Here is a 21263-nt window from a genome sequence, read left to right as displayed (position 1 = left end):
TTTTTTTATATAATTTTTATCAATTTTTTCTCTATATGTTTCATGAATTATTAAATATTATTTTAAAACAATGAAAACTATAGAGAGATGTAGAGTTTGGGTTCTGATTTTTGAAGACATGTGCCTAAAAATTTTGTAATACTTTATTTATATCTATATTTTTTAAGATTATTTTAGAAATATAATGATTTTGTATTTCATCTAAACAACATCGTATTATTGTTTCTTTCAGAAGTTTCACTGTGATTAACCAGCCATAGTTGTTTTTGCCTATGAAACGTCGTATTAATTATATATGTAATATTAATTTCCAACACTGCGCCTGTCTGGTTATTATTTACACTAATTTTTTTTTGGCACTTATTGCTGGTCGTGACTTTTTTTCTCCTTGCTTTAATATTTCAGTAATATTAACTGTTCTATTAGCTTTTAGCTATTTTACTAATTGTTAGCAGTTAGACATTGACTGTTGATGATTAGTTATTTATATAGTGATTTAGACTCTATTTAGGAATATTACTTGTTAATTGTTTTAATAGTTGTCAACCATTTTATTAATTGATAGCTATAAGATATTAACTGTTTGTGATTAATTATTTATATAATTGTTAAAATAGAAGTGTTTAGTAAAAATAACTATTAGATTAACTGTTAAATGTAAAAATAATGATATAATCTTATTGACTTTAGTTAAAACTCTCTCTCAATCACTAATCTCAATCTCTAAAAGAGGTAATTTTTCATAAACTACTTCCTCAACCTCTAAACACTAGTATAAATATAATATCATTGAATAGTATAAATAAGAGATGTAATGTTTTGATTCTAATAAAAATATTAAACTCTAATTTAAAAGGTGTTGCAAAGCAGAGCCTTAAAGTAAAATTGTTTGGTATGAATGAATGTTTGATATAAGTAGTTCGACACTCTTACTCCTTAAGTAAGGACAAGTATTCGATCTTCGTAGATGGAGAAGATATCCATTTGGGAGCACTTTACCCCTTAGTGGGCTGACCTGGCCCGAACAGGACTAGTCCTAGTTTATTGAACTAGAGATACCTGTGAAATATCAAAAAAAAAAAAATTATTCAATAAAAATAACTATTGGATTAATTGTTGAATGTGAAAATAGTGGTATCATATTTTTGACACTAGACAAAACACTCCTTAACCTCTAAAAGTTAGGAGGGGTAAGTTTCATGAACCACTATAAAAAAACAATTAGTTTTACAATCGATTATTGCAATTGACTGAAATCGGTTACTGTTATCAATCAATTTTGTAACCGATTTGTGATTTCGGTTTTTTTAGTAAAATAATTAATTTTTAAAAAAATTAGTAATCGATTCAAGAATCAGTTGCTAATAAAAATCGATTTATAATTTATTGCTAAATTGATTACTAATCGATATTAGAAAAAACTTTATATATACAATTAGTAATCGATTTTAAAATCAATTGCTATTAGCAATTGATTAAGAAATATGTTGCTAATAGCAACAGATTTTAAAATTGGTTGCTAACAGTAACCGATTTAGGGAATCGGTTGCTAAATTAAAGAATATTTAAATTGGCTGCAGAATTAGTAACCAATTTGCAAATAGTTGCAAAAATCGCTTGTTATTTGCAACCGATTCCTTATTGGTTACTAATAGATATCGATTTTTGCAACCCATTGTAAATTAGTTGCTAAATTTTTTTTCCCAAAAAATTAGCACCCCTTTTTTTTCTTTTGTTGATTTGTAACTGATTTGTAAATTTGTTGCTAATAGTAATCAATTATTGCAACTGATTTTTCCCTTAAAAATTCCCGCCCAATTTTTTTATTTTCTTTTTTTGATTTGCAACTGATTTGTGAATTAGTTGCTACCAGCAACTAATTTTTGTAACTGATTAAAATCGGTTACTATTAGCAACCGATTTTTCCCCCTAAAAATTCCTGAGCTTTTTTTTTATTTTTTATTTTGATTTGCAACTGATTTGCAAATTAGTAACTGATTTGCAACTGATTTGCAAATTAGTAACTGATTTGCAAATTAATAACTGATTTTTTTAACGGATTGAAATCGATTACTTTTAGTAACCGATCTTACAACTAATTGCGCATTGGTTGCAAAATTTTTCCTCCAAAAATTTTTGCCTAATTTTTAAAAGAAATTAGCAACCGACAATTGTTGCTAAAATCGATTTCTAATTTACTTATATAAACTATTACTCATTTTCTTTCCCTATTACTCATTTTCTTTCACACTACTCATTTTCTCTCTCTTTCTTTTCTTTTCTCTCATTTTCTTTATTTTTTTTTTCATTTTCATCTTTTTTATTTATTATCTTTTCTTTTTTAATATATTTTCTTCATTTTTTTTTCTCTCATCTATTTTTTTAATTTTTTTCTCATCTATTTTCTTTTTCACCTTTTTTTTCTAATATATTTGTCACACCTGCCTTCCACCCTGTAGAGGCAAATGTGATAAGGAAAAACTGATAGAGTTTCCCCTAAAATATATCTAATTGGACAAATGAAACCTATTGAAACCTAGAAGAATAAGTAAATATATACATATACACATAAAGTGGCTCCATGCCAAATAGATACATCATCTTCATAGATACATGATTTATTTTTTCCCTCCGTAGGAACCAAAAAAATATACAAACACATGCCTTAGGTGGGTAGCAGACTAAACACATAGATAATGTATACAGTAATCCAAAATGATCAAAAGTTACAAAAGGAATATGTTGGCCTGACCTCCACTAGACTCTGCAGCTAGTGAAGTAAAAGAAATAACAATGCTAACAAATAAGGGCTGCTGATAGAAGGATCACCAAAACGAATATGGAATATTAAAAATATAAGAGGTGAGTATAACTGCTCAATGAGCAGATAAATAAATAACAAAGGGGGAATATATAAGGTTTTGGTACTTAATAGTACCAGGTGCTATACTAACATATGTCAGCTGAACAAATATTATTTGCTGAAATTCACATAACTGAGATAAAATAAAGTTTCATGTTATAAAAAAAATATTTTAAAAGTAATTTTGTTAATAATCATAAAATCAATAATATTCTCATACACTTATAATATGCTTCTTATAGATAATACTGGCATCTCAGGTGCATATAATAGACTCTAACAACCTGAGAGCAATTCTGGCATCTTGGGCTCTATGATGACACAAATGGCCTAAGAGCAATAAATATGCTGGTCATATACATGTGCAGAGCCACCCCTAAAGGGCGATCACCTGATATACGCCCCAAAGGCTATGTGTATATTAAGCTTCATCCCAAAGACAGTATAAATATAAGCTGAGCTGAAATTATATCACCTGTCATCGATGTGCTATCTATTCGGTGTATATATTGAGTGTATTAGGTAATTTATTCAACTGTGCTTCTAAATCTCATTTCATTTAATAAATAAACACATAATTACCATTATCTATTCCCATTTTTGCATAAGAAAAATAACATACATAAATATACATAGAATAAAAATTACCAGTGTTAAATATTTATCCACTCACCTATACTAAAGACTAATGAAGCCTAGACTGCTGAAGCACCCCTAGTATCTATAACAAGAGCTGGGTCATCTCCTAAAAGTGTAGGGAAAAGTAATATATTAAGAAAATGAATTTTAAATCCTGAAGATAAAAAAGGTGAGGGTGAAATGCATGATTTATTTATCTAAAATTCAAAAAAAAAAAAAAAATTCAGCTACATTTCGGTTTAAATCGTACGTCTTCCAAAATTCTAAGAACTCAATCAATTCTTCACAATCCACAACACATTCATAAATAGTTTAAAATGTCCATATGTGTCCTACACCAATAAATATAATAAATTCCATATTTTTTTCCTTATATTTCTCTTTCTCCATTTGATATATACTTCTTTCTCCTTTAGCATTTCATGCTAAAATTTCTCCCCTTCACTACATCAAAATTCTTGCTATTTTAATTACAATTAATCTCCATTAATAGCTCCATAATAACCACATCATACTTTAAAGTCTTCATTATCCACTTAGCAATTAAGATATAAAACTTAAATCCATCCCTCCACTCACAAATTTTCCTATTTCTAACAACATTTGAAATTTTCCACTAGCTTATAACTTCCAATGATACTAAAGATATAATATTTAACTCTTTTTTTTTTATATATGTACACAAAATGCTAAATTTCTTGCATGTTTCTAGTTAAGATTTAATATACCCAACGATGATCAAACCATTAGTAGCTTGACCATCCATTCCAAATTTACTCATTCATAATATTTCCATTCACTTCCCTTATAATTCCTACCAATTCTATTCGTTAAAATAGAATTTAGCAACATAATAATAATAACTTCAATCCCTTAACTCATTCTTAAAATAACATACCTAAATTGGAATTAAAATTAATGTTAAGTTTACTCAACAAATCCTAGGACATATATATGAAATTTCATTACTCAACTCTTCAATGAACAAACTTTACTACAAGTTATTCAATAATATTAAGCAACTATGGTAGCTCATGATATAGCCTAAAAATCTAAAATAAAGAAAATTCAACTTCAAAATCCTAGTATAGAGAAGTTGAGGTTTGGCTGCCTATATTGTCCATGTCTCTCCTTAGTTTAATTGTTAACCTAAGGGAATATCAACAACTTATTAAGTCATGGAGGGAGGAAGCTATTAGTGCTACCTTGATCAAGAAAGAACCCATGACTCTAGAATTGAAAAGGATGGCTGCTGCTCCCCATTCTTCTCCTTTGCTTGGAATAGAGATTGCAAGATGAGAGAGGGACATATTGAGAAGGATCCGTTGTAAATAGGGACTTATAGCATGCGAAAATGATGTAATTTAACAGAATTTTTATTAGGAGAGTTAAGTTTTTAGGTAAGGGTTTTCGATTCCCCTGCTGTTGCTTTATTTCCCCTGTTTTTGCTCTGTACCCAATTTGCTTTGTTTTGATTCTGTTTTTATCTCTTTTTTTTTTTTTACTTTTCTTTCTTCCTTTTTTTCTTAGTTGTTGTTTTGTTTTGATTGGTTTGAATGTTACAATATTTTTTTTCTTATCATCTTTTTTTGTCTCGCCTATTTTCTTTTTTATTATCTTTTTCTTTCTCATCTATTTTTTATCATCTTTTTCTTTTTTTTCTTTTTTTTTCTTCATTTTCTTTTTCTTTCTCATATTTTTTATTTAATTTATTTTTGTTATATAAATTAAAAATTTTTGTACAAATATATTTTTTGTTAATAAATTATTTGTAGTATTAAGTTCGTCATTTTTTTTTGTTATAATACACATATGGTAATTTTTTTTAGTAATTTATCTTTTAAATATGTTTTTATATTTAATTTTTTGTTAATATTTTTTATGATAGTTATTGTTAGTAATTTTTTAATAATATTTTTATATTAATTTTTAGTACTAATTTTTATTAATAATTTATTATTTTAATAATTTTTGAAAATTTTATTTGTTGGAATTTTTATTTTTTTATTTGAAATTTAATTTTTTTAAAATTAGGAACCGACATTTCGATTGTTAAATTAATTGCAAATAGCAACTGATTTATAAAATGGTTTCAAAATTACTAAATTAAAGACACCAAAATTTTTGCAACTAATTATGTTTGGGTTGCTAGTTTTTTACTAAAAATTTTAATTTTTTTTTAGTTTAATTAATTTAGTGATCGATTTGATTGTCGGTTGCTAATTACAATCAATTTGATTTTCAGTTGCTAATTACAATAAGACTCATTGCAACCTACTGAATCAGTTGCCAATCCTATTTTTTTTTCATAGTAAACAACTCCCTTAATCTCTAAATACTAATATATCCACCATACCACCAACCAGTATAACTAACACTATATTAAAAATTGTTGGTAAAAAAGACCTTTATGTTGATCGTTAGTATGAATAACGACTAGTTGTTTGACTTTTTTAAATTTATCAAATTTTCTAATTTACTTCTTTTATGGCTTTATATATATATATATATATATATATATATATATATATATATATATATATATATATGCACGGTATAGAAAAAAGCCCGTTGATTTTGCTCTGCTTGGAACATAGGCTATTCTTGCTGTGATAGCAAAAACTGATACAGTGAGAAAACAATTGACAAGCCTAAATCTTTGTTCAGACTCGAAAACAATACACAGTATGAGAAGTGGAAAAAAGAAAAAAAGTAAAAGTTAAATTTGAAATTACTTTAAGAAATATTATTGAAGTGTCGGCATCCTCTGCTCTTCGGCAATAAGATTGTTGTTACCTGCTTCGCTTGTCATACAAAATTTAGGCCATTCTTGTTCTGATACGAAATTAACAAAGCTGGAACACGATAAACTAGCCTATATGAGAACTAAAAAAATAAGTTAACTCTGAAATTTCTTAAAAAATGTTATCGATGAACGGCTTAGGCCATAAGCTCTAAAGAATTTTTAAAGCAGTACACAGAAAAACGTAAATAAGGTCAAAACAATAAATATGAGGATAAAATAGAAAAAGAAAATCAAATCAAATTACTTTAATCATGTTAAAATTAAATATGATTAGATTTCTTAAATATAATTGATTTAAATAATTTTTTTGAGATTGCTTCCACGTCAATTCCCAAATTCCATATATCTCTGCTCAGCAAATCCAATAAATTCAAAAATTAAAGACCATGATCTCCCTTAAAAAAACATCACAACGATATATTTGATGTTCTGTTTTATCTTCACGTAGATTTAAACAGCAAGCAAGCTCAATAGTTTAATCTTTTCGTTTCAAACCCAAGTTGAAGCAACACATAGATGATTAGTTGTTGACGTTAGACAATGATATGGAACAATTAATTTCCTATAAAAGTGAAATTCTTAGATCAATCTGCAGAATAATTTATTGTGAGGATCATATGTAATTGTTAGAATTATGACTCAAAATACTAATGGGATTTGGAGAGAGATATTTTCCTAATTTGAATGGGAGAAATATTCCTCAATAGGATGGAGGAATATTTTCTAAAATGAGTAGAACTCTTATTTTAGTGTTATTCCTAAATTGAGTGAGACTCCTAATTAGATAACGACTGAGAAAATTAATACTATAAATAGGAAAATGATGGAAAGGGTTATTTGGTTTTTGCCCATTGAAGATAGTGGCTTTTGCCCATTGAAGAGAGTGGCTTTCAGCTCATGGAGTGAGGCTGTCGCCCATTGTAGAAAAAGGCTTTGCCAATTACTGCAGATTTGGCTCTGCCCATTGATGAGAGGGCTCTTGCCCATATAGTTGAAGACACCCTTTGTGGTGTAGTGGTGTAGTAGTAAATATATTGAATTATGTTTAGAGAAGACTAAGAGGAACTAATTAATATATTTACTATGAGCAGTTTGATGTAGTGTGGGTTCTTTTGGGTGTAATTGGGTTGATGGGTAGTATAGCTTTGAGCTTGTAATGATGATTTAACTATTATTAATAGTGGAAGATGGCATGCCCGTGGATGTAGCCCTATGTTGAGAGGGTGAATTACGTAAATATTGGTGTTTTGTGTGTTTATTTTATTTCTTTGCAGTTTACACGCTTTCGCGATACACAACAAATTGGTATCAGAGCATGGGGATGATCTTGGAGAGTTTGGTTGAAGGTGGAGCTGTTGCGACAGGTAGAAAATCGCACATGCAATAATGGTTGATGACGTGAAGATTTTTTTTTTTTTGAAGAATAAAGCAAGTTACAACCAAGATGAATATTGAAGAATTGCGGATTTGAAGGGTTCAAGCTCAAGCATGGAGATTTGATAATTTGATGACACCCAAGAATTTGAGGTATGCAATGGTTAATGAATTTTGAGTCAAGGTGGAGATTGTTAGAATTATGACTCAAAATCCTAATGAGATTTGGAGAGAGATATTTTCCTAATTTGAATGGGAGAAATATTCCTTAATAGGATGGAGGAATATTTCCTATAATGAGTAGAACTCTTATTTTAGTGTTATTCCTAAACTGAGTAAGAGTCCTAATCAGATAAGGACTGAGGGAATTAATACTATAAATAGGAGAATGATGAAAAGGGTTATTTGGCTTTTGCCCATTGAAGATAGTGGCTTTTGCCCATTGATGAGAGTGGCTTTTGCCCATTGAAGAGAGTGGCTTTCAGCTCATGGAGTGAGGTTGTTGCCCATTATAGAAAAAGGTTTTGCCAATTACTACAGATTTGGCTTTGCTCATTGATGAGAGGCCTTTTGCCCATATAGTTAAAGACACCCTTTGTGGTGTAGTGGTGTAGTAGTAAATATATTGAGTTATGTCTAGAGAAGACTGAGAGGGATTAACTAATATATTTACTATGAGCAGTTTGATGTAGTGTGGGTTCTCTTGAGTGTAATTGGGTTGATGGGTAGTATAGCTTTGAGCTTGTAATGATGATTTAACTATTATTGATAGTGGAAGATGGCATGCCCGTGCATGTAGCCCTATGTTGAAAGGGTGAACCAAGTAAATATTGGTGTTTTGTATGTTTATTTTATTTCTTTGCAGTTTACACGCTTCCGCGATGTACAACAGTAATATTCATAGAATTCATATTTGTGTCTCACTATTTATTTTTATAGTATAAGTATTCTGGTCTTTTGATTGTAGGCACGAAATATTAATTAATTTTTGTATGGATGGATTGGCAAATTTTGCGTAGGCCTTGTTGTTGAATATTTTTGGAAGACTATATATTGATCTACTTAAACGAATTTTCTATAATTTGTGTAGTAGTCTTCTTATAGTTGTGTTGGTTAGCTTGGGCAACATGCATGCCCTATTTATGTATTTACTCGTCTATTTAAACATTATCCCTCTCTTTGTAAACTAAAATTTTATAAGAATTTAATTTAATAGATTTTTTTTTAATTTCCATATTTAGAATGAAAAATTTTAATTTTTTTTTAATTTTAAGAAATTAATAAAAAAAAGAAATTAAACATGATTGTGTGTGTGTATAGACTACTAAATTAGAAAATTATAGCATGCACTGGGGAGCACTAAAAATATATATATTGCTCCCATAGATACGAACTTACAATTATTCTCTAAATTAAGAAATAGTGAATTTGTGAGAGAGGGAGTATGTGTTATGGGAGTACACAATATTCTCCTATCCAAATTATGACACAATAGTTTAAGTTAGGTTATTAGTGCAACAAATAGAATGTTTACAATGATCAGTGACGTAGTGGCCTAGTGGTAAGTCTTTAGTATTGGATGTATTCAGCCTTGGTCAACCTTTCGCATCAGCACATAGAGACTAAATATTGTTATTGCTTAGTACGTGGGTTGATTGGCTGCCGGTTGTCCACACTTTTGTTGGGACTCATCTTGAGCTTTTTGAAAATCATGTCATTCTTATTGGTAAGTCTTTTCTTATAAGGTGGGATTAAATTAAAAACGTTAATTACTGGCTGCAAGCCTTGGGCACTCTTAAGTGCCATGAACATTACACCTGGAAACCATTTCTGGCAGTTAAAAAATTACATGTTTAGAATTATTGAGAGAGAGAGAGAGTAATAAAGAAGATAGCATGCAGCCATCACGAAAGAGTTTTTTATTTTTATTTTTATTTTTAATTTTTAATTTTTATATAAATTGAAAGAGCCTTTCTTTGAATTGAACTTACCCTTTCAATTTCAAATTTAAACTTCTTTAACTCGGCTGATAATTTCTCCTTTAATTCATGTTGAACGTGTTCTACGGGGCAATGGGTTACCTGATTATAAGACATGGTAAGAGAAAATCCACTTGTGGATTTATTTAGCATGCAGCTATCATGTAGGAGCCTTTCTTTGAGTTGCACTTACCTTTTCAACTTCAAATTAAAATACGTCTTTAATTCATGTTTAACGTGTTCTACGGGGCAATGGGCTGCGTGATTCTGAGACATGGTGAGAGAAAATGCACTTGTGGATTTATTTGGCATGCAGCTATCATGAAAGAGCCTTTCTTTGAATTGCACTTACCTTTTCAACTTCAAAATACTTATTTAATTCATGTTTAACGTGTTCTACGGGGCAAAGGGTTACCTGATGCTGGGACATGGTGAGAGAAAATCCATTTGTGGATTTATTTGAAACCTGTGCGGCTGGTGATGTGGCCCCCTGCCGTTAGTCCATCATTTGAGGAACTGTCATGCATGACTTGTGCCATTTCCACGAAGAAACTGGGAATCCCTGCATAGAAACACACTATATCCAAAGAGTGGGCCATTCCTACAATGCAGGGTCTCACATAACTGTGAGAGAAGGTATATGAAAGATGGTACATGTGCACCGGATGCATCTAATAATTTCTCATTAGACAGTAAATGGTGAATCACAGAGGTGAGCATATGAAAGCATAGCCAACAAGTGCGTGTGGAACCTAATAACGTAATTATAGGGTACGACTTTTTTACTCTCTTTATGTGTTTTCCACATTCTTCATAATGGTTGACCCCAATGTTTATTGGACTATACTTGAAATCCATTGCACATCTGATAATAGTACGAAATCATTGTAACACCGAAAGTAGCAAGTGCCCTTTCCTTGCCATGTGCACTGTGGGGTCATTCTTTCCAATTTCTATGAATATGAGGTACTGAAATTTTCCTGGAACGACAGAAAACGGAGATAAACTTACCAATACTAAATTAATGCTACAATGCTTTTTGTCTGCTCTTTTCTGTTCTTCATCTCAAGATTGGCCGCTACACAAAACACTATCACTCCAGGTCAATCCATGAGAGATAATGAGACGCTGATTTCAGCAGACGGAAGCTTTGAGCTTGGATTTTTCAGTCCTGGTAATGCAAGAAGCCGATATTTGGGAGTTTGGTATAAGAAGGTATCAAGCAGGACTATTGTGTGGGTAGCAAATAAAGAAACTCCAATTCTCACTAAATCAGGAGCTTTACGCTTGGATAACAAAGGAAATCTCATCCTCCGCAATGGCAAGGATGGTGTAGTTTGGTCATCCAACAATACATCAAGGACACAGCAGAATCCGGTAGCAAAGCTCCTAGATTCAGGAAATCTTATTGTCAGAGATGGTAAAGATAACATGCTATGGCAAAGTTTTGATTATCCAAGTGATACCATGCTTCCAGGTATGAAACTTGGAAGAAACCTTGCCACGGGATTAAATTGGTTTCTAACAACTTGGAAGAACTCAAATAATCCAGCACCTGGTGAGTTTTCGTTTTGGATCGATCCTCGTGGGTTTCCCCAGCTGGTTATTACAAGCAGAACAGCTATACGGTTTCGACTTGGGTCGTGGAATGGTCTTCAGTTTACCGGAACTCCTCAGGTGAGACAAAATCCATTATACAATTTTCAATTTGTATCAAACCAGCATGAGATCTATTACACGTATGAGCTCCAAAACAATTCGGTTGCGTCAAGGGTGGTGCTGAATGAGACAGGAATTCTACAGCGGTATGTTTGGATAGATAGAACACAAATATGGAATCTTTTCTTTACGGTGCCAATAGATCAATGTGACAGCTATGCATTTTGTGGTGCAAATGCAATCTGCAACATTGGTAGCTACCCTGTTTGTGCATGCTTGGAAGGGTTTGTCCCCAAATCCCCATCAGATTGGAAACAGGCTGATTGGTTAGATGGATGCGTTCGGAGGACTAAACTCGATTGTCATAGTGGAGATGGATTTTGGAAGCTCACAGGGCTAAAATTACCTGACACATCTTCTTCTATGGTTAATGAGAGCCTAAGCCTGAAAGAATGCAAGGCATTGTGCCTTAGAAACTGTTCATGTGTAGCGTGTGCAAATTCAGATGCAAGAGGTGTCGGAAGTGGCTGCCTGCTTTGGTTCGATAAGCTGACTGACATTAGACATTTCGTTGAAGGTGGGCAAGACCTCTACATACGGATGGCTGCTTCAGAATTAGGTACTTTTTTCACTTCTTCCCTTTTGTGGGAATGCAATTCTAGCAAATAAAGTCTGAAAATATTCATACATATGTTGTACTATCTAAAGAAAAGAAAAAAATATGAAATATGTTCACTAATATTATGTCTTTTCTTTCAGCTTGGATTGAAGCAAAAAAGAAATCAAATGAGAGGAAAAAAGACGCAGTTGTAGTTAGTTGTCTCATTTTTATTATGGGAATGCTAATGTCAACATTGCTTTTTTATATGCGAAAGCAAAAACAAGGTGATTAGTATTTTGCGTAAACCTTGCTTTTGATTTCTCTCTCCCTTTGTTGTTTCTTGGATTTGGTTTTATCACAATATTATGTTATTTCGATGTGACTTGAATTTTGGATATATCTTTATATATCATAATTGTGACCCCAGCTGAAAGTTTCCGCTGTGACCCAATTGGAATAAAAAGTGAGATCTGCGGTGGTAGTTTAGGGTATGAGCCAATATTTGGGAAATATACTAGAGTTAGGGTTTGAGAGTTCTGAGTAGTTTATCTTGTCTTTTTTCATCATAATGAAACTTTTTCTCTTATCTTGCCCATAGATATATATAGACCTTACAGTCTATGTTATTTTTTTTTCTTTTTTATCATACTTTATGATTGTGTGTATTCATTAGATTTGCGTGGCTGTTATAACATATTATTCATCAGGAATGAGGAACCATGATGACATGAAGGATTATGATAAAGATAGTGCAATGGAAGAGATGGAATTACCAATCTTTGATTTAGTAATTGTGAAGAATGCCACTAACAACTTTTCAAGAAATAATAAACTGGGAGAAGGTGGCTTTGGACCCGTATTCAAGGTAAAAAATATCGACGAGTTTCTTGAAATGAAGTGCTTGTGTCTTCTAAAGAAAGCTGTGCAAACGTTTGTAAATGCAATGATGATTTTTCAAGGGTACATTATTGGACGGGCAAGAAATAGCGGTGAAAAGGCTTTCTGAAACTTCCAGACAAGGAAGAGAAGAGTTCAAAAATGAAGTCAAATTGATTGCGAAGCTTCAGCATAGAAATCTTGTAAAGCTTCTTGGCTGTTGCATTGAAGGAGAGGAAAAATTGTTGATCTATGAATACATGCCCAACAAAAGCCTGGACTTCTTTACTTTTGGTTTGGTCCCTCTGTCCCCATTCTTATTTTAGCTAGTTCTTGAATTTCTTTCCGTTGAGGTTTAAGCATAGAGTTAGACTAATAGCTGATTGTCAAATTGATAGATAAAACAAGATGCAAATTACTAGATTGGCATAGACGCTTCCATATTATCGAGGGGATTGCCCGTGGACTTCTCTATCTTCATCAAGACTCAAGACTAAGAATCATCCATAGAGATTTGAAAGTTAGTAATATTTTACTTGATAGTGATATGAATCCAAAAATTTCTGATTTTGGATTGGCAAGAACATTTGGAAGAGAACAAAGTCCGACAAACACGAATAGAGTTGTTGGGACATAGTAAGTATTCATTGCCTTTATATTCCTAATTTCCAAGTACTTATCAACAAACCTCAATTTTATGTGATATCAAACTAGCTTTAGCTTAAATTAAAGTAATTTTTAATCTTTTTCTTCTTGTAATATTATTTTGCAGTGGTTATATGCCACCTGAGTATGCCATTGATGGTCTCTTCTCAGTAAAATCCGATGTTTTTAGTTTTGGTGTTATAATTTTAGAAATAGTCAGTGGAAAGAGAAATCGAGGATTTTCCCTTGGAGGTCTTGGTCACAACCTTCTTGGATATGTGAGTATAATTTTCCATTTAATGAATAGATGAAATTTTTTTTTTTTATATTGATATAATTGAATATTGATACATCACATTCATAATATTTAAGTTCTCAATTATATAGGTTTGTCATACTCATACACCCTATATAAATTTTTAATATTGTGCAAGCACATGCAAGTGTAGGGCATGGAATCTCTTAGATATCAAATCTAGTTCAAGCAACTAGGAAATTTAAAGTTGGGGCCAAATTAAGCCAAACTAACATAGAATTTAAAAATTTTTCAGGCATGGAGGCTGTGGGTGAAAGGGAGGCCTTTAGAACTAATTGATAATTCATTATATGACTCGTGCGGTCCATCTCAGGTTCTACGATGCATCCAGGTGGGCTTGTTATGTGTGCAACAGCTGCCAGAGGACAGGCCGAATATGTCAACTGTGGTTTTAATGTTGGTAAGTGACACTTTTCTGCCTCAGCCAAAGCAGCCTGGTTTTTACACTGAGAGAAATCCATATGAAGCAGAATCTTCGTCGAGGAAAGAAAGCAATTATTCAGGAAATGAAATCACCACTACCATAATAGATCCTAGATAGAAATTGAAATCTCCATTTTATTTTCCCCCTTTTATCCATGCTGTTCCTTTTTGATTTTAAACATATTTATAAATACAAGTATTTATGCAATGCATTTTTAGTGTTTACTTCTGATATTTCATCTGTTTTTTTTCTAAACGAAATATTAATAGAAGGCCTTGGTATTGTCCACGGAGAAAATAGTGAGAGAAACATAGAGTTTTTACGTGGTTAGCAATTTGCCTGTGTCCACGAAGCCATCTGTGCTTTTTTATTTTATTTATTTATTTATTTTTTACAATGAGAAAATTTGCCACAAGGCTACTTCTTTGTAACATTTTAGATAACAACCTTCGTATCAATCGATGTCAACGCAGTCTTGGTGTTTAAAATGGTAAGGCCGCGTGGCCTTCTAGATAGAACCATTCCAAGGATAAGATGTCAACATGGCTATGGGATTTTACACGCCCAGCTGTGTGACTTTCTAGATTCAAGGCACTTCTTACATGGTCAGGTCGTATGTCTTCCTTATATCTCATGACCAGGCCGTGTACCTCATTGCTTCTACTTGCACTGCCTCCACCCTACTGTACCATACTATAAGGGCATTGTCCCTGCACATCCAAAACCAACTATAATTTTCATCTCTTTTTATGATACTTTTATGTGTATAACAAAATTTCGAATATCACCCACTCTAACTCAAATACAAATGTCTCTGGAAAATAAGGTTCATTATTTCTTTGATGCTAATGTACAAGGTAAATCGTCCTATATGTCGCAAAGTTTGGTACTATTTTAAGTATTGTTTGTAAATGTTGACTTTAGATAGTGTTATAGTTCCTTCAATTGGCTATGAACCTTAACATACTACATTTAAAAAAAAACGAAATTACTATTTATATCTTTTATGGGAAAATTTTTTTTTTATGCTTGAGAAAATTAAAATTACTATTTAATCTCTATATTTTAACTATTTAATTCTTATACATACTATTACGTTCCTCAACTAGCATATTCAGGCCACGCTTTATCAAAAACATGTAGGCAGAAGGACTGGACTTAGAACAGAGGCACTTGAAAGAAAAAAAAAAAAAAAGAAATGGTCGTTGTTTTTATTTCTTCATTTCAGTCAAACAATGTTAAGGTATTGGTGTTGACAAAAGAAAAATATGAAAAAGAAAGGAAGGAGAAAAATAATCATTTTACAAGTCATAATAACATGACAAAGCAACTGTGTGAAGGAGTGGTTCACTATTCGACTTCCAATTGAAAATAAATTAAATAAATTTAAAAAAATTAATGTGATTTGCTTTGACCATTTATAATTAAAATAAGACTTTGATCATTTTTGACCAACAACTTGGGCAATATTAGAACTAGAAAGAAATAAAAATTAAAAGTCATTCTAAAAAGTCAATTTCTACAAGTATATAATAGTCTTAGTAAAAAAAAAAAAAAATACTCGAAATGAAAACATGTATTGCCAAAGCTTTTATAAATATTAAAAGAATAATATTACACTTTATTTTTTAAAAAATAAATTGAAGTTAGGATTTAGATAATTATGTGATTATATCCTACTTTTTTTTTATTATAGTAGATTTTGTATTCTCATGTCTTATCTGTAGATATATATTTTATAATCAAACCATATATATCTTATGTACATTTTTTTTCCTTGGACTTATATAGCTGGTATAAAAATTTTCCAACCATAATGTTTACAACTAGGTTATTCAGTAACTTTTGTTACGATTTTACTCCTTTTACTATTTATGTTTGTAAAAAATAGATAAAATAAATTTATAATTTTTTTTTCAATATTTCATGAAATTATAATATGCTAATTTACATAGAATTTTGTAACTTTTATTTAAAATTTAAATTAAAAAATTACAATTATTTGAGACATTAAAGTTATGTTATGTTATATCATATTCTTAAATGTACTATAAACAATTATATATATATATATATATATATATATATATATATATATATATATATATATGTGTGTGTGTGTGTGTGTGTGTGTGTGTGTGTAAAACTCTGGCTCAAGAGATTCTTGTTCAATTTTTCTACATTTCTATATCGATTTGCTTCGGCTTCTCAATACTTGGGTTCTAATTTAATTGAGTTTTATTCAAATTTCAAATTTTAAAATAAATTTATGCAATTATCATAATGAAAAATTGTATTTAAATTACCATTTAAATTGTAAAATTAGCTGTTATTATATAATATATCTTATAATTTTAACTTTTCCTAATTATATATATATATATATATATATATATATATATATATATATATATAAAATTAAGGATAAGTATATTATATGATATATTAATACACTTTAAGAATTATAAAGTAATTTATTGTATTCATAACTAAAATTATTAAAAAAAAGTTAAATAAATGAAAAATATTAAGTTGCATATAATTTATAATTATAGTATATATAAATATATATAATTATATTGAAATATATGATATATTTAAAGGTTATAGAAAAATATAGGTATAAAATAGATCCAATATAGGTCTTATAGGATTTCAATACGATTACAAGTAAAGAATCAAAACCGAGTTAAAATAGTAAAATAAGTTTAATTTAGTATAATTCAGATATTTTTCATATTTAAAATTTCAAGAAATGTGTACATCAATAAATCTTAGTTGCCTCTTTCTTAAAATTCTCTAATTCTTTTCTCTTTTTTTTTTTTCTCCTTGTGAGTTTTTTTTAGGGTGGCCACGGTTGAGTATTTTCATCGGTGGCTACCAATCCCAATAATTTTCATATCTGTATCATTTTAGAACAAATCTGTGTTTGTCTTTAGTCTATTTTTGTTGATAGATTTGAGTTTTATTGTCTCCCTTGGGAAGATTTGTGTCTCATCTTTTGTGAATATTTGGTATTTCCTCTGTAGGGATTTACTATTTCCTCCATTGTGAGCATCTATTTTTCTTTTTTATCATGTATTTTGCTTTATTATTTAGGTAAGAGTACAAGAATAGGAAGTATAGATTTTCTCTTCTTGAAGATATCAAAATTTGATAGGTTTAGATTGAGCTCGTAGAAAGATCATGGAGTCAAACAGTATTAGATTACCATCTACTAGAGCATACTTCTCGCCAAATGGCTAAATCAAATGCTTTATCAACACGATCAAGTCTTTCAAATCAAGATAATTGCTATTATATTTTGTAGAAGTGGTTTATCTTAAATTTTCTTATGCAATATTGTAGTAGTATAAAATTTTGTACTTTAGATTTGTATTCTAACTCTATTTAATGAAAGTTTTGTCTTTTATTTTCTATAAAAGAAAGAAATTATTTAAATGCCCTTACTATTTGTTCCACCAAAAGAAAGAGTGCAAGGCCTTTTACGAAAAGGATTTATAAGCAGAATTAGCAGCAATGCCGGTAATCCACCTAAGTGCATTAGTTGTTTTTAATTTGCTTGAGGACAAGCAAAAGTTTGAGTTTGGGGGAATTTGTTGCACTCATTTCATATAGGCATTTTAGGGTGGCTTTGCATCCATTTTACCCTTATATTTTAGTTTATTTTATGTTTTTAGCTTTATTTTAGCTTATTTGTTAACTTTAATTACTTTATATTTCATTTTTATAATTTTGTTATTTTTAATAGGTTTTTGTGGCAAATTGAAGGTCAATGAGTGCATTAGGAAGTGATTTGAAAAAATTTAGAGCCCCTTAAGCATGGAGGAAAGTTGAAGAAATTAAGCCATGGAAGATTAAGTGGCCAAAATTTGCTTGAGATTTTGCTTATGATGTTGCTCAGGGTATGTTATATTACTTAACTTTAAGCCTGGGGCAAGCCGCAAGTCAAACATAGCTTAAATCCAATACATTCAAGTTTTCATCCACAAACTTGTCGAGATTTGCCTAGGGTCTTGCTTGAGATCCTGCTTAGGGTAAGCGACAGTGCTTAAGGTGCAACTCAGGTCAAGCAGGAAGTCAAACATGAGTAGAAAAACTCATTTTATCCCAAACCTGTTGAGATTTGCTAAGGGTCTGCTTAATCTTAAGCAGACAGTGCATACAGAGGCCGAAAATTGCTGAAGATGTTGCTTACGGTAAGCAGTACCCTAAGCAGACTGCCCAAAACGAGAACAGCTTTGCTGACCTGAATATTTTTACACCTCATTTTCTATCCACTCCTTGGCTCTTATCCATTTTTAGGGCAACTTTTGGGACCATATAAAAGCATTATTTTCTAATTTTACCACAAAAAGTAACAACAAGAAAGAAAGAAAAGAAGATCATAAAACTAGAAGGCAAGAGGACGCCGTCAATTTTGAAGAAAAGGAGCTACTGCAGCCATTTCTAGAAGCTCCAAGACTCAGAATTTTGTATTCTTTTACCTAGGTTTTTCTATTTTTAGTCCCCTTATCATGTTTTTCTTTACTTTTCCATCGATTTATCTTGTAAATACCAATATGAGTGAGTAAAATCTTTGGATTTTAGAGTTGGAAAACATGTTTTAGATTAATTTGAGGATTTAAACTGGTTATTTCCATATTTTATATAAATATGAGTTTTGATTCTTTCCTTGTGTGCTTAATTTGCTTGCCCAATATTGGTACCTATTAGGTATTGTGTTAATATTTGATTGAAGGACCGAAAAGTGAAGATCATTGATAGATAATCAAGGATTAAAACTTAAAATCACTTAGATTTAGAAATAAACTAGGGTTTTAAGAGGATTTATTGATTGGTTACAAAACTTAATGGGTTTTAAGTTAATCAAATATCGTACGAAAGTAAGTTTGGTTTTCTTAAAATACACTTTGACTTGCTTAAAAAAGATATGAAAGGAATCAAGGATCAATCACTTTAAACTCTATTTTCCCTCAAAATTAGAATAACCAAGACAAATTTCAATTAATTTATGTATGAACCCCCAACTCTGGAATCATTTTACCATTAATTAACATTTAATTTCAATTGCCCGTTATTAATTTAGTTCAATTGCATCTAGATTTATAATTTATTTACTTGCTCTTTATCCATTTTGTGTAGATTTATCAATTTTACCTAGTTCATTTACGTTTACATCTTACTTTCATTAATCATTAGCCCAAATAATCGCTTCATTCATTGTTCGGTACTCAAACGGCAAATCCTAATGGGAACGATACTTGACTTATCACTTTATTACTTGATACGATCCGTATACTTGCAGATTCATGCATCAATCCAGTATCAGGCAAGAGGAGGAGGAGAACTCCTCTGCCCAATTGGAGTAGAGTAGGCCACTACTTCGACAGATGTAAGGAGACTTAGGCTTTTAGAGAAGAAAAACTCCTTAGAGAAAAAAAAAATGTCGCTCTTTCCTAGTCTATAATCCATCCTTTATTTGAATGTAGGATGGATAAGATTGAATTCAAAAACAATTGTTATCCTTATTAAGATTCTCCCTTCTTTCTCTTACCCTCCATTAAAACTCAAGCCTTTCTTTCATAATAAAAAGCTGCAATCAACGATAATATTTGCTCCAATTGGCTAAGAAAATGGAGGAAAATAGGGTTTCAACTATTCTTTACTTTAAGAAAAAGGCGATAGATTTTTTTTTCTTCAAACCACTATTAACTGTTTACCTCTTTCCTTTCTATTTTGGATTGGACCATTAATCAATATTTTGAATAAGGCCAATTGGACAACGATAACACACCAAGTTCCTCTTCTTCTTTTTCCTCACAGAATCAAAATCATTCTCATCACTGCTGTGAGGTGCATGAAACCTATCTTTTTCATCATCATACTCACTATTATATCCATGAACCATATCCTCAGTCTGCATAGTGTTAGTTGACCCACTGCCAAGATTTAAAACATCAAAAACCTAACCCATAACCACTTTCATCAATTTGAACTTTCTTAAATGCACTTTTTTTTTGTATTGCAGATAAAAACTTCTCATCATATGATTTGTAACACCCCTATATTCATTAGTTCTATACATTTCACTATTTCGGTGACCAGTGTCGGTCCGGACAGTCAAGGGGCTTAGAACTATATTTAAGTCACCTAGAAAAACTACAAACAAAAATTTATAACAATTAAATGAAGGTAAAATAGAAATTAAGAAAATAAGGCATAATGGGTTAAATGAGCTGAGGCCACAATGATGGGTGACCGAACCGGGAAGTGATTGCGAGTTCAGTTGCTGCCCTATTTTCGAGTGGGACCTTATGGCACCCCAGGCCTAAGGATTATTGGAAAGTTAATAGTATTGTGAAAATCACAAAAAATAATAGAGAACCAGCTTAAATAATTGAACCAGAGTTTCAGAAGTAATTTAATGCTATTGGAAAAACGAATCAGACCGGTAAAGGGCAAAATGGTCAATTCACCCTCAGATGTGACTTTTGGCCTAAATGTCCATTAAAATATAGGAAATTAAAATTATGAAAAATAGATTACAAGTGAAGAGGTGAATGGAAGAAAAGAAAACAAAAGAAAAGAAATTCAAAACGTGAAAGTAATTATAACATCATGATGACACTAGCATGACATAATAAATTATAATTTTGAAAATTTGAAATTTTGGGATAGGTTAAAAGGAGATAAATGTTAATTAAAAAGAAAATATTTTGGTCTTCTTCTTCCCTAAATGCCATCCACTCTCTCTCTCTTGTTCTCTCTCAAATTCCACTATTAACAACCAAAGCTAAGCTTCCAAACTCCCAAACTTAACCCTAAATTTCATAATTTCTCTATTAAAAACCCTTAACTAAACCTTGGTAAGAAGGATTGGAGAAAGAAAATCAAGAAAGAAGTGGAAATTAAAAAGAGTGAAAAGCTCCATATAAGGTTAGTGAAAATTCTTTTATTTCTCTCTTTAAATTTATAATTGGATATTTAATTTGAGTAGAATTTATTGAAATTAAAACAAAAAAACGACATGTTAGAGAACCTAGGAAATTCGACCAAAATGTGGAAATTACGGTTTGAT

At 30.9% G+C, this 21263-nt stretch overlaps 1 protein-coding gene across 3 annotated transcripts; it reads left to right on the top strand.

Moving 5' to 3' along the window:
• Positions 1 to 10663: 10663 nt before the first annotated feature.
• Positions 10664 to 14415, top strand: LOC110641370 (G-type lectin S-receptor-like serine/threonine-protein kinase At4g27290). Of its 3 annotated transcripts, XM_021793067.2 has the most exons (7): positions 10664 to 11939; positions 12080 to 12205; positions 12629 to 12786; positions 12881 to 13091; positions 13196 to 13433; positions 13570 to 13720; positions 13994 to 14415. In XM_021793067.2, exons 1-7 carry the CDS (start codon positions 10694 to 10696, stop codon positions 14297 to 14299), a joined length of 2436 nt encoding a protein of 811 aa, XP_021648759.2. In that variant the 5' UTR covers positions 10664 to 10693; the 3' UTR covers positions 14300 to 14415. The 3 variants fall into 3 exon arrangements, with proteins under 3 accessions (XP_021648759.2, XP_021648761.2, XP_021648762.2); XM_021793069.2 differs by lacking the exon at positions 12080 to 12205; XM_021793070.2 differs by lacking the exon at positions 13570 to 13720 and having other exon boundaries at positions 13994 to 14074.
• The last annotated feature ends 6848 nt before the right edge of the window (positions 14416 to 21263 follow it).

Source organism: Hevea brasiliensis, chromosome 4, assembly GCF_030052815.1.
Source record: "Hevea brasiliensis isolate MT/VB/25A 57/8 chromosome 4, ASM3005281v1, whole genome shotgun sequence".
NCBI classification, from domain to species: Eukaryota; Viridiplantae; Streptophyta; class Magnoliopsida; order Malpighiales; family Euphorbiaceae; genus Hevea; species Hevea brasiliensis.
Note: the sequence above shows the minus strand (reverse complement) of the source record. Positions and strands in the feature narration are given on the sequence as shown.

Bases quoted from the DNA above. Each gene is read 5' to 3' on its own strand.
- LOC110641370 (XM_021793067.2), top strand. From the start codon at position 10,694: ATGCTTTTTGTCTGCTCTTTTCTGTTCTTCATCTCAAGATTGGCCGCT. The intron at 11,940-12,079 runs GTACTTTTTTCA...CTTTTCTTTCAG, and splicing joins GATGGCTGCTTCAGAATTAG to CTTGGATTGAAGCAAAAAAG. The intron at 13,092-13,195 runs GTTTGGTCCCTC...TCAAATTGATAG, and splicing joins CCTGGACTTCTTTACTTTTG to ATAAAACAAGATGCAAATTA.